At 35.6% G+C, this 12,612-nt stretch overlaps 1 protein-coding gene across 2 annotated transcripts in view; it reads left to right on the top strand.

Moving 5' to 3' along the window:
* PAFAH1B1 (platelet activating factor acetylhydrolase 1b regulatory subunit 1) overlaps window positions 1–12,612 on the top strand; it is a 64,707-nt gene that overhangs the window by 17,048 nt on the left and 35,047 nt on the right. For both annotated transcript variants that reach the window (XM_043478045.1, XM_043478054.1), the window contains exon 2: window positions 11,281–11,501. In XM_043478045.1, coding sequence (XP_043333980.1) covers window positions 11,470–11,501 — 32 coding nt within the window. In that variant the 5' untranslated portion in view covers window positions 11,281–11,469. The remainder of the gene's footprint in view (window positions 1–11,280; window positions 11,502–12,612) is intronic.

Below are 12,612 nucleotides of genomic sequence, written 5' to 3'. Positions count from 1 at the left end.
AGCCTGCTGGGCTCCTCCGTCCATGGGATTTTCCAGGCAAGAGTATTGGAGTGGGGTGCCATTGCCTTCTCCGGAGAGCTTTGCTAGTGGTGTTTAAATACCATTGATAAGTGTTAGATTGAATCTGTGAAATTGCCATTATCAACAGTTTTATATGGTTTAACTCTAATATGTATGGCAATTAAAAAAACATAGTTAATACCTTTTGCTAATACTTCTTGACAGTGGCTATATAATATTTTATTAAAATAAAGCTTTTGAAAAAAAATAAAGCTTTTGAACGTTGAAGAATACTGAAATGTGTGGTTTTTTATCATATATGAAAGAATTTTATTGACTAAATTGCTTTGGAGTTATAAGTTATTGTATAATTGCTTATAACTGTGGAAATACACTTACTTGATTTGGAAAATTTTGCTTTCAAGGCTTGACTCCGTTCAAACACTAGAGAGGCAGATTCGGTTCAGTGTTTGCCCTTGAGGAGATCAGTCTGGTACTAGAGACGGCATGTATACAGTTACAAGGAATGTGGGAGGCAGCCCAGGGTAAAATCAGTGATTTTTCAAATTTTTCTTAACAGTGGAAACTTCTCCAAAAAAACATGTGTGCAGAAATACAATGAGTGAACAGATTAAAAAATAGAATCCTGCCCTCTTGGCCTCCCCTCTCTGTCCTCATTCCTACTGTTCGAAACCTTTTGTGTGGAAGTAAAAAGCAAACCGGATTTGAATCCTGGCCGGGCCGCTGTTTAACATTTTGACCTTAAGTACGTGCTCTAACCTTGGTGAACTTGTTTCCTCATCTGTTAAATAAGTGTATTAGTGGTTTTTTGTTTTTGTTTTTTTGCTGAGAGTTGTAAGAATTAAATATTTCAGGAAAAGAGCCTAGCCTATAAAGCCATTCTGTACATGATAGCTGTTAGGATTGTATGTACATGGCACGTGAGATTAAAGACTAGGCAGCAGGCTGCTCCACTGAGAATAGTCTGAACAAAGAAGGAGTCACAGAGGTGGTGATGGGTTGCCTTTGGGGTGAATCTTGAAGGGAAATGGAAAATTTGCAAAACATATGGGTGAGGGGGCAGATACCCAGAATGAAATATTTCTATAATGAAGACTTGGGCATGAGGAATGCTGCCTGTTTATACCTCTCTGGAGATAAATGGCCTCACTTGAATTCTGCTTGACTTTTCCTTGCATTCTTTTGACTCACACTTTAGTTTTAGGCAGGCTTAAGCCAGGGTGAGAGTCGCTGACTTTTCTTGGTTAATTAAATTGGCTACTTAAGTAAAGGAAAAAGTATGCTAAACCTGAATTTGTAAGCCATGTCTTGGTTATAATGTAATCATGCATTTATAGACAAGTTCTTTCTAACTGCAATTGCATTGTGTGCTGTGCTTAGTTGATTAGTCATGTCTGACTCTTTGTGACCCCCTGGATTGTAGCCCACCAGGCTCCTCTGTCCACAGGGATTCTCCAGGCAAGAATACTGGAGTGGGTTGCCATGCCCTCCTCCTGGGGATTTTCCCAACCCAGGGATCGAACCCAGGTCTTACTGCATTACAGGCAGATTCTTTATTGTCTGGCCTACCAGGGAAACCCACCAGGGAAGCAGTTGCGTTAGTGTATTGAAAATTAGAATCCTGTGTCCTCCTTTGACGTCTTAGTGTAGATCTTTGTAAATATTTACTTCAGTAGGTAGGTGAGGGTTTTTGTTTTTTGCTTGAGATTCAGATTAATGAGATTACTGCTGTGAATAAATTCAGGTGGATGTATTTGGACTGTTGAGGGGAAAAAAACTTAGAAAATTAGTTTCTAGGAAAAGCTGATAAACTCATAATTGGATACTTTTTCTGCCTCAACAGTGATTTTTCTTTTTTATAACTGTCAAATTTTAGGTAAAACATTTCAGTGTGATAACAAATGAAAGGGTATTAAAGTAGAGGAGATACGGAAATATTTATTTTAGTCTCTTTATCTCTTCCTCTGTGTGTGTGTGTGTGTGTGTGTGTGTGTGTAAAATCATTTGTCTAGGTAAGGGGGCTTGCAAACTGTGTCTGACAAGCTGGATCCTCCCTGCAGTTTTTAGTGGTTGGAAAGAACAAAGTAATCTCTTGTAAAAATTTGTTTTGTAAACAGTTTTATACAATTCCACTTCTGAAATAATTTCCGATTTTAATTTTATAAATTAATAATTTTAGTTACATGAAATTGAAATTTCAGTGTCTATAAAGTTTTATTGATATGGAGACACAGATATTCCACATATTGTTTATTGTTTGCTTTCTTGCTGCAGAAACCATAAGGTCAGCAAAACTTAAAATATTTATCAATACTGTCTATCCATTTATAAAAAGTTTGCCGACCCCTGGTCTAGATACAGAAGAGAAGAGATAGGATGAGACAAAAGCAACAAAGTAATATAACTACAAAAGAATGTATCTTTATTAGAACATTCCAGGAAGACTAGGACTAGATAGAGTTGTGTAAGGAGCAAGCCAGCAGTATTTTCTTCTTGAAGGATTAAAAAAAAAAAATCTTTAATAACAGCTTCACTATAACGAAAAATGCCTAGTTACTCCAAAGTGTTGTATTGACCTTTTTTTCCTGTTAGTATAAGATGTCTCCTCAAGATATATCTGAAGGGCTTTGTAAATATTTATTTGAATTTGGGTGACAGTTGTTGCAGTTACCTTTGAAACCTGAGTACTTTGGCCTCCTGATTTGATTTTTGCCCTTGGAACTCATCTGAGTTCTGACATTGAAGATTTCTTGATTTCCCCTTCTTTTATAATTTTGCCTTTGGCCATTTAGGACTGGTTACAGTCTGTAATGTTGAGTATATGGTCTCTACTGAGGGATGTGCATCATAATCATCTGGAGAAGATTTTAAAATCTCTGTGGCACCTCAGAGTTGCTAGGATAAGGCCTGGCATGATTATCTTCAGGAAGTTTCTCAGGTGATTCAAGTGTAGACTCGTGGTAAAATCCAGTTACCCCATTTCTCCTTCAGCTACTTTAGTAAATCTAATTGGAAAAAAATACAAAAACGTGGCATTCATTGTTTTGTGTCGCAGAGGTGTTTCTCAGCCTAAAGATTCATTACCTGAATTTATGTAAACTCATAGTAGAGGTCATCAGCATCAGTTTGGTGAAGTCATTTTTTATTTTGATATCATTCAGTATAATAATAGAATGCAAGTTGGAATTTTTGTTAGAGAGCAGGTAGTATAATTCATATTGTTTATTTTTATGAGAGACATATTTGGCATCATAGACTCCCAGTGAACCTAGAAATAATGGATTCATTGAAGTAGAACACAATTTATAGGAGACAGTATTTTTAGGAGGAATAGTTTATATTCCAGGACTGTTTTGTTTTGTCAGTGGTTCTGTCAGTTTGTATGTCTGTAAAACAACCTTTTAAATAGATCTTTTCCCTGTTTTCATTTAAGTATATTTCGACATCAGAGTGAATTTAAAAGGAAAAAAATGACCTGCAATTTCTAAAAGCATGTTAAAACAGCAGATAGTTGTCTTTTTTCACGTTCTCTTTCACTGTGTATAGACGCAAACAGTTGTATCACACAGAACACTGATTTGAGATAAAAAGCAGTAGGAAGGGATATACATACAGTCAAATCTAAGCAGGTCAGAATTCCACTTGGAACCCTCAGGTTTTCAAAATGGCTTCATGCCTTAAGTCAAAGAAGAGAACGATTTTAATCAACAAAGAAGCAATCTTTGGGCATCCGTCAGCAGGTGATCACTGTGGGGACAAAGATTATATCTTGCATGTGTTCGGTGGGTGTGTAAGGATGAGAAGGCTGATCAATGTCCGTAAAGGGAAAGCCAAGAATGATGAGGTAGACAGGCCAAGAAAAAAGAAACAAGGATAGGAAAGAGAAGAGCTGAAAAGTCAGCAGTAATGAGATGGTGCTTACAAGTTGCAGTGGCAGTGGATATCAAAGACTCCACTTGCAGTGGGGAGAGGGACGGTGAAACAGGATAGGAGAGTTCTCAGTTATCCGTTTTGCACCTCAGTAGCCTTTTGTTTGATGCTGAAGCTCCAATACTTTGGCCACCTGATGCGAAGAGCCAACTCATTGGAAAAGACTGATGCTGCGAAAGATTGAGGGCAGGAGGAGAAGGGGGCAACAGAGGGTGAGATGGTTGGATGGATGGCATCATCGACTCAATGGACCTAAGTTTGAGCAAATTCCGAGAGAGAGTGAAAGACAGGGAAGCCTGGTATGCTACAGTCCATGGGGTTGCAAAGATTCAGACATGCTGAGTGACTGAACAAGTCTTTTGTTCAGGACGTTTCTCTTGTCTATTTTAAGTAGGACTCGGTTTGTTTTATTTGATAATCCTTAAGGGCATTGATTTACCTGGTGAGTATCCAGGGAGTAGAGTTTAAGCAGTTTGAGGGGTGAAGAGTATTCATTCCAATAGAGTTTAGTGAGAGGCTAAGGCTATGATATTAATGTCTGCTGTATTATTATAACAGAACTGAGGGCTTGGGGGGTATATTATTAGGGTTCTCCAGCCAGACACCCAGTAGGATTTATGTGTATATTGAAAAGAAAAAGTGACTACAGTCAATCTCTGGGAGAGGGAGAGAACTGAGGGAGAGATTTTAAGGAATTGCTTGTGTGGTTGTGAAGGTTGGCAAGGCCAAATTGTAACTGGCTGGTGACCCAGGGAAGAGTTGATGTTGCAACTCCCAAGTCCAGAGGCAGTCTGCTGGCCTTGCACATCTTTCTTTTCAGGCCTTCAACAGATTGGATGAGGCTCACCCACATTGTGGAGGGTAATCTGCTCTACTCAGTCTGCTGATTTAAATGTTGATTTCCCTGGTGGTCCACTGGCTAAGGGTCTGTGCTTTCAACGCAGGGGGCCCAGGTTTGATCCCTGGTCAGGGAACTGGATCCCATAGGCTGCAGCTAAGAGTTTTTAGAAGAGAGAGAAAAAATGCTATTTCTACTTTCTTCAGATTTATAATCTAAAGCAGTGGAGCATCTATTTGCAACACTTGCCTTTAATACTAAGAGTTGCTAGACTTGATATTGGTACGAGTAATTCTCAGTGGAAAAGGTGGCATCTTAATCACTGGCCCAAAGCTAATTGAAAAAATGTAAAATATTTTGAATGTAAATTTTGGATGAGTGACTTAAATCTTGCAAAATGAGATATAGTAGTCAGCTGTAACTAATAGGAAAGTGAAGAAATGGTGTAGCTATTGGAAGAATTTTACTTTTGCAGAAAGTGGACTGTGCCTTTGCTTAGTCCATCCCTCAATGGTGACCCATCCTGGTCCTTTTTTGCTTTAGTTTTTTTTTTTTTTTTTTTTTAGTTTTTGTTATTGCTTGCCAACAGCAGGTCCCAGTGAATCATGGGCCTCCAAGCTGAAGGAGAATAAGAACAGGTGGACACTAAAGCCTAGGTATTTGATGAAGAACTTTCAGTGATCTAGTGTTTTCAAATTGTGGGGGGTGGGGAAAATCTAACTTCTTCATATTAATCACACAGCACAGGATACTGCAGGGACCATTAGTGTTTTAGTTATTTTTGACATCTTTGTTTTATTAGAAAACAACCTCAAAACTCTAGAAGCTTATCTCTGTAAGTGGAGAAGTGAGGAAATCACAAAACTTGATTTAAGGAAATGAAGTTGCTTTTGAGGGTACTTTGTTGTCTGATGTAGTCTTACAGAATTAAACTGTAAATTTAAAAATTTAAATTTGACTGGGGTGTTTTTCAGAATAGGCAATGCATTAATTTCATAGGTAAGTACACTTTTTTAAATTATTTGACTGCTTTGCAGTATAGCATTAATGATGTAGTTTAAAACTGTTTTTACATAGAATAATAGTCAAAGTCAAATACTGAGAACTTAGAGAAACCAGTAGTAACCTCATGTTTGGTGCCATGATACCGAGCATTACTTGGTGGAAGTGATGGAGAATTTGCTGGCACACCCTATATGTCCACCACTATTTAAATGGATGAGTGATGGTCCTCCTTTTTACTTCTGTTCAGTGAGGACTTTGCAAATCAGAACATATATGTGTATGTTCTGTTGGGTTAATTATACAGAAATCAGGATGATTTTGATGATGCACACAATTTGGGGATGGTGAGGGGAGGAGAAGACAGAAAAAGTGAAAAAAATTTTTATCCAAGGAGCCAGGACCTTGTTTTGGGAGATGACAAGTTTCATTTCTCATGAAGCATAATTTATTGGCAAACAGGAGATTTTTATTTAACTCTAGAAAGCTAGTAGGAAAAGGCACTCAGTAATCCTTGACAATAGCTTCTGTCTTTCCTCATTGCTGTATCTGGACTGTATTATTTGTATTAGGGTTAGGAACTGTAACCTGCTGTTCAAGGAAGGTAGGTAATCTGCATTGCTGAGTGACAGTTTCGTGAGACCAGGAACCCTTGGTAATCCCTTAGTGTAAAAGTCTTAGGTGAATTTCTTAAACTCTTCTACATCTAATATTAATAATAAGTAAACCTGACAGCATTCTTTATGTCAGTACGCCTCTACTGTTAACATGTAATTGGCTGTTTATGTTTTCCCTCATGTACATCCTTTATAGTCTATATTGTTTTCCCCTGTTTCATAAACTCCTACTTAGCAAGAAACAGTGTACAGAATAGGTTATTGATGAAATAGTATTTTATAAAAGTTTTGATAAGTGTGAAACCTATGTTATTAACACACTGAAACAAAATGAGAGGAACTTAAATTAGTAATTCAGTCACTAAGATTATTTTTTAATACTCTATTTCCTGTTTTCTTTTTTTACTTTTCCCCTTTTTCTTTCTGTGGTGAGGTACTTACCTAAGCCATAATAAACAATGTTGTCTAGGAGAGTTGCTTTGGTATATCAGAAAACTTTATGTTGTGTTAGAGTATAGAGTGCTTAAGAATTCTGCATTCCAAAAAACATACTGAAGAAGCCTCTGTTTCTAGTGCTCAGGCAGCACAGATCTGATCTCTAAGAGTGTCTGGATATTGACATGCATGCTAATAGATAAACCAAACTCTTCTTTGAAATATGTTTGTGATATATACAAGTAGCTTAGAGGGGATTGTTGGAGTACTGCCAAAATATATTTCAAAAATAATAAGTAAAAAAAAAATGATGTCTTTTCACTCATTATGTTGACTTTGGAAGGATTTGTGAACCCCCTTAAAATCCATGTATGTATTAATAATATTTTATCTTCATATGTGCTTTTTTGAGGGAAGAGGTTTTGCCTCTTCATCACACTGTCAAACGAATTTAGTGACTCCCCAAAAGATTTAGGACTCCTTCCCAGGTTGTGTGAAAATACTGCCTAGTTTATTTGTACTGTTGGTTACAAATATAGATTGATCATAAATTGTTGTAATGAAAATATTATTAACCTATAGTAGTAAATAAGAGCATATATTTTAATTAGCAAATTGAGACATTTCAAATTTAATCATCCCACTCCCTGACACATCCCCTTTCAAGTGGTCTCCTGGGAAGGAGCAAACTCTGCTTTCTACGTCCCTCTGCTCTGTTTGCCTTTTCAGTTTTCGCTTTCTGCACAGTGGCGCTTAGGCTCTTTGATCCATTGTTTCCAGTCTGCTCGTTATGCATTCATCACACATACCCTGTAAACCTTTAACCCAATCCTAGATCTCTAAATGTGTGACTTTTCTGTGTCTGTAGCCAGACAACTGCTAAAGAAAAGTCACATGTTTGTAAGATTGTCACCACCAAAAGTTCCTGGTCTCCAATCTTAAAAATGTCCATCCTGTACTTCCTGTTGTGTTTTTTTTGCCCTCTTTCTTCATAGCAGCTGTTTCAAGCCTCTTAATGCCTTCTTCTTCACTCCCCCTACCCAGCAAGTGACCTCATTTCCTATTTTCTTGAAATAAAAAGATTTCATGTTTTTCTCCTTCATAATACAGTAGAAGAGGTAAGTCATCTTTGTATCTAGATCTCTCATTCTGTTTTCTTCCTCCTCCTCCCATTGAGTATTTCTCTATTCTGATTTTTTTTTAATATGGAAAACTTCAGACCCATAAATGAAAGTAGAGAAAATTACCATTCATGTACCTATTACCCAGCTTCAACAGTTATCAACTCAAAGCTAGTATTTTTTTCATATATATTCCTCCATCCACTCTTCCAAAATTTTTTGAAACAAATCCCAGACATATCATTCTACTGATAAAATTTTCATTGTATATTTTTAAATGACTTAAAAATAATCACAATACTGTTATCCCATGAAACACTCACAGTTATTCTTTAGTATCATTAGACATTCAGTCAGTGTTCAGATATCCCCAAATGTTTAATTGGTTTGTTTTACAAAAATTGTTTATTTTATACTTAGAAGAACATTTAGATCTAAGTAAGGTCAGTGTATTCCAGTGGTTATGTCAGTTACCTCCTTTCATCTGTAGCTTTCCCTTTCCAGCTCACTCTCTGTCTCTCTCAGTTTCCTTGGAATTTATTTGAAGAAACTGGGTCATTTATTTTATAGGGTTTTTCAAAGTCTGGATTTTACTGGTTATATCCCTGTGGTGTTTTTAACATATTCTTCTGCCCTTTATGCTTCTTGGTAATTGATAGTTGGAGCCGGAGACTTGAACAGATTCAGATTTGATTTTGTGACAAGAATACCTTATAGGTGTGTGGTGTTATTCTGTCAGGGGATACATTGTGTCTGGTTGTTTCTTTGTTTGCCTTTGGTTAATTAGGTGGTGAAAATGGTGATACTAAAATTATTCATTCCTTTATTTCTCCTGTGTCTTTTTTTCCTTCCACCATTAACATTTAAGCATCTTGCTAGGTTGAGAAAAACAATAGCCCATAAAAACTGCTTTTCAATATTTCCATCTGTTTCTAAGATATTTTTGGTAACCATCTTTACTTCATCTTTGTGTATTCATCAGCCCGTTTGATTATGGGTTTTGCAGTGCTGAACCATGCTCTTAGCCATTTTACTGAAATCATTCTCAGCAGGGTTATCCGTGAGCTCTATAACGAGTGAAACAGACCCATTTCATACCTTATTTTGCTTGACAGTTGGGTAACTTTGGGTACTGTTGGTTGTCTCTTCTTGAAATATTCCCATATTGACTTGTGATATGTTCCCTCTCCTTTTTACTTTTACCTCTTTAATTGCTTCCTATCAGCCTCTGTTGTAGACTCTTAAGTGTTGGTGTTGCTCTGCCTGGGTCTAGTCTAATTATACCATCTCTAAGCAGGTAAGTAACAAATCTTTTATTCCCCCTTAGGTTGGTTCTTTTTAGAGCTGACATATCTAAAGATGGAATGATTCACACTTCTTCATCCCTTCACGTATAGTTCTACTTATTTCAGCTTGTTTCTAACCTAGAAGTTTTTGAGTTGACTCCTTGACTGACCTTTTACTCTCACCCTTCTAGTTCTCTTTACTGCTGCTATTCTAGTGTAGATCTCCATCTTCATTGCTGCAAACATCTTACCTGGTTTCTTCCTTTCCCGTCTTTATGGTCCTTCTTCACTATAAAAACAAGAGTGATTTTTCTTTTAAAAAAAAGGAGGGGCTCCCCATTATTCCTAGGATATATTGTAAAGACCAGAGCTTGTTTTCTGACCTAGCCTCTGCTTATTATCTTCAGCTTTATGTTGAATCATCATCATCTGCTATTTGGAAATACTTGTCACACATTTCACACAGTTTTAACTGCTTGGCTGACTCTTCCAGAAGACTGTAACTTCTTCAGTGTAAAGACCAAGAAGTCTTTTCTTTTCCCTCATTAAACATGATGCCTGGTTCATTGTGTTTAGTGTATGTTGAATGGATAAATTTGTGCAGTACACTATTATATTCAATGATTTCTTTATATCTTGGTTTTATCCTGATTAGGTCATGCTAGTATTCTTTTACTGTTGTAATTCTTGTACGTTAATTTGCTTTTTTTGTCTAGAGGTAGTCTCTCCATAGTTAAACTGAACCTTGTAACGTACATAATATTGTGGAGTTTAAAAAAAAAATATTGTGGAGTTTTTTCATTTTTGCTGCTTCTTTTTTACTGTGATTTATGTGATTAATGCTCTGTCAGTGGGTTACTGTTGTCCCAGATAATAGAAATCTGTAGACAGTTCACATTGTCACCAATGTAAGATAATCCTATTGAACCTTCTTGTTGGAATATATGAGTTCCTAGGTGGTTTGGCTTGGTGTGACAATTAAGACTTAGAAAAGTGAGGCTAAAATTTGAGTGTTCAAACCTGTGTTGACCCATGCAGTTCAAACCAGTCTTGTTCAAGTGTCAACTATATTTCCCAATTACAGTGGAAATTCTGTCTAGCTATTTTTTTTTTTTCAGGATATCACATACTTTTGTTTTCATATGCTTGTTCTAATGTTTTATGTTAGTAAGATTGATAGTAAATAGTTGGTGTGATAATGAGATCCTTCCATGTTTTTTTCCAGATTTACGTATTTTTAATTGAAGGGACATTGTTTTGTCTAGCTATATTTATACAGTGTATTAAGACAGACTGTACTTAGACTTTAAAAAAATAGAGGAGATTTGAAGAATAATTCTTGAAGAAATAATTCTTGATTTTTCTTTTACCTACATTTATTCTCATTGAACTGATCATGTGTTGCAGGTATAAAAAGGGCTCTGAAATATTAACAAGATTAGGGAATTGGGTTGTTTGATTACAAAGAAGTATGTACTCCATTCAGTTTAAATACATACTTCTTAAGCATTGAGCAATGCTAAATTATTTCTTGATTAAATGTATTGGTTAAGAGGGCATTAGATTAGCTAAATAGTTTATTTACATTATAAATAATATCAGCTATTGTAAGATTACTAGTTGCTAACATTCAATCTTGAATTTACTTTATGGTTAGAACCTTTGACTTGTGGGCAGTTTGTGCAATATTTATATTTGTTACTTTTTTCAGGTAATACTTTTTGTAAACTAGAAAATTTGTTTTTGTCCTTAAGGAAAAAGTGTTTTCTTCTCTAAAAGTTATATGTTAATATTTGAAATTCAATAAAATTGAATAGTGTTGTTTTGGCTCAGTTAACTGTTAAAGATCATTTAAAATGCATAAAATGACTGTTTTGGCATTGATTTTCACAGTAGGTTAAAAAACATCACCTGGTATTCATATTACCATCATGGTAAACCTCACCTTTGATAGTGCATACAGCACGTAATAATTTAAAAATAATTTAAATTCTAAGTGAAAGAAATAATCTTTCTCTCTCTCTCCTTAGGTGGAATGAACCTTACTTGTTGAATATCTCCTGGTTACACGTTGGATTCACTTGTGAAAGAATCATTTTCCCCTGCTTGGAAGCCACTTAGTGGCTTATTTAATTATAAATCCAGGGATTGCAAAGCTTTTTGATTTTCCGGAGGAGGGACATACCACTATATCAAATAAGCTTGATATTACAGCCAAAATGGTGCTGTCCCAGAGACAACGAGATGAACTGTAAGTTTCTCTGTTTTGTGTTTTTTTGTTTTTTTTACTTAAATCCTCTCATAAAAGACAAGGTAGTAGATTAAAATACAGCTTTGAGAGATGTATTCTAAATTAAAACTGTTATGAGAGTTCAAATACTGGTTTGGGCTATTTGGTCTATTAGAACTGGGTCTTATTCTGACATAGTGTTATTTACCCTTTTGACATTATCATGTGTACTTTTGAAGCAGAGAAAACAAGTAAGTTATTTGCGATAAGTTTTATTCTAACCTTGTCTTAACTATCTTATGTTCAATAGGAAGGTAGATGCTTCAAAGCACTTCAAATTTTTTTTTTGTCTGGAATCCATGTAGTAGAAAAATGAAATCTTTTATGTTACTGTCACTGCTGATGCCTTTCCTTTTTGTCTTACTATGTTTTTCATCTTTTATCATCCAGTGGCTATTGTATATGAACTTTATGAAGTGGCTAATATAGTTAATGCAAGAGCATTAATGAAAACAGCATGAAATTATGTGACTACTATTTTATAGTGTCTTAAAGCATCCCATATTTTATAGCATTTTGTTTTTATAGATGAGGAGCATTGGGGGAACATTTTAACTTCATATTCTAGGTTTTTTTAGGATTTTCCTGTGAGTTTTAAAAAACTTCATTTGGAAATAATTTCAGATTTATAGAAAAGTTGTAGCATTAGTACAAAGAATACTTACTATATGTTTTATCCAAATTCGCCTGTTATTTTTTTTTTACCATTTGCTCTATCATTTGCACCCTAGCCATGTGTAGTTTTTTAAAAACCATTTGAGAGTAAATTGCATGCAAGAAGGACCTTTGCCCCCAGATACTTCATTGTGCAGTTTCTAAGAATAACTATACTCTTCTATAAAACAGCAACTTCAGTAAAATTTAACACTGTCACTTTTTATTTAATGTACTTGAGTTTTGTTGCTTGGACCAATAATATCATTTGTAGCATTTTTTTCCCCCTCTCTGATATACCATGAAGTCCAGGATTGGGTTTATTTAGTTGTCATGTCTCTTTAATCTCATTTAATCTGGAACATTTCCTCATTCTTTCTTTGTCTTTTATGGCATTAATATTTTTGAGTAGTCTTTA

This window comes from Cervus canadensis, chromosome 1, assembly GCF_019320065.1.
Source record: "Cervus canadensis isolate Bull #8, Minnesota chromosome 1, ASM1932006v1, whole genome shotgun sequence".
Lineage (NCBI taxonomy): Eukaryota > Metazoa > Chordata > Mammalia > Artiodactyla > Cervidae > Cervus > Cervus canadensis.
Note: the sequence above shows the minus strand (reverse complement) of the source record. Positions and strands in the feature narration are given on the sequence as shown.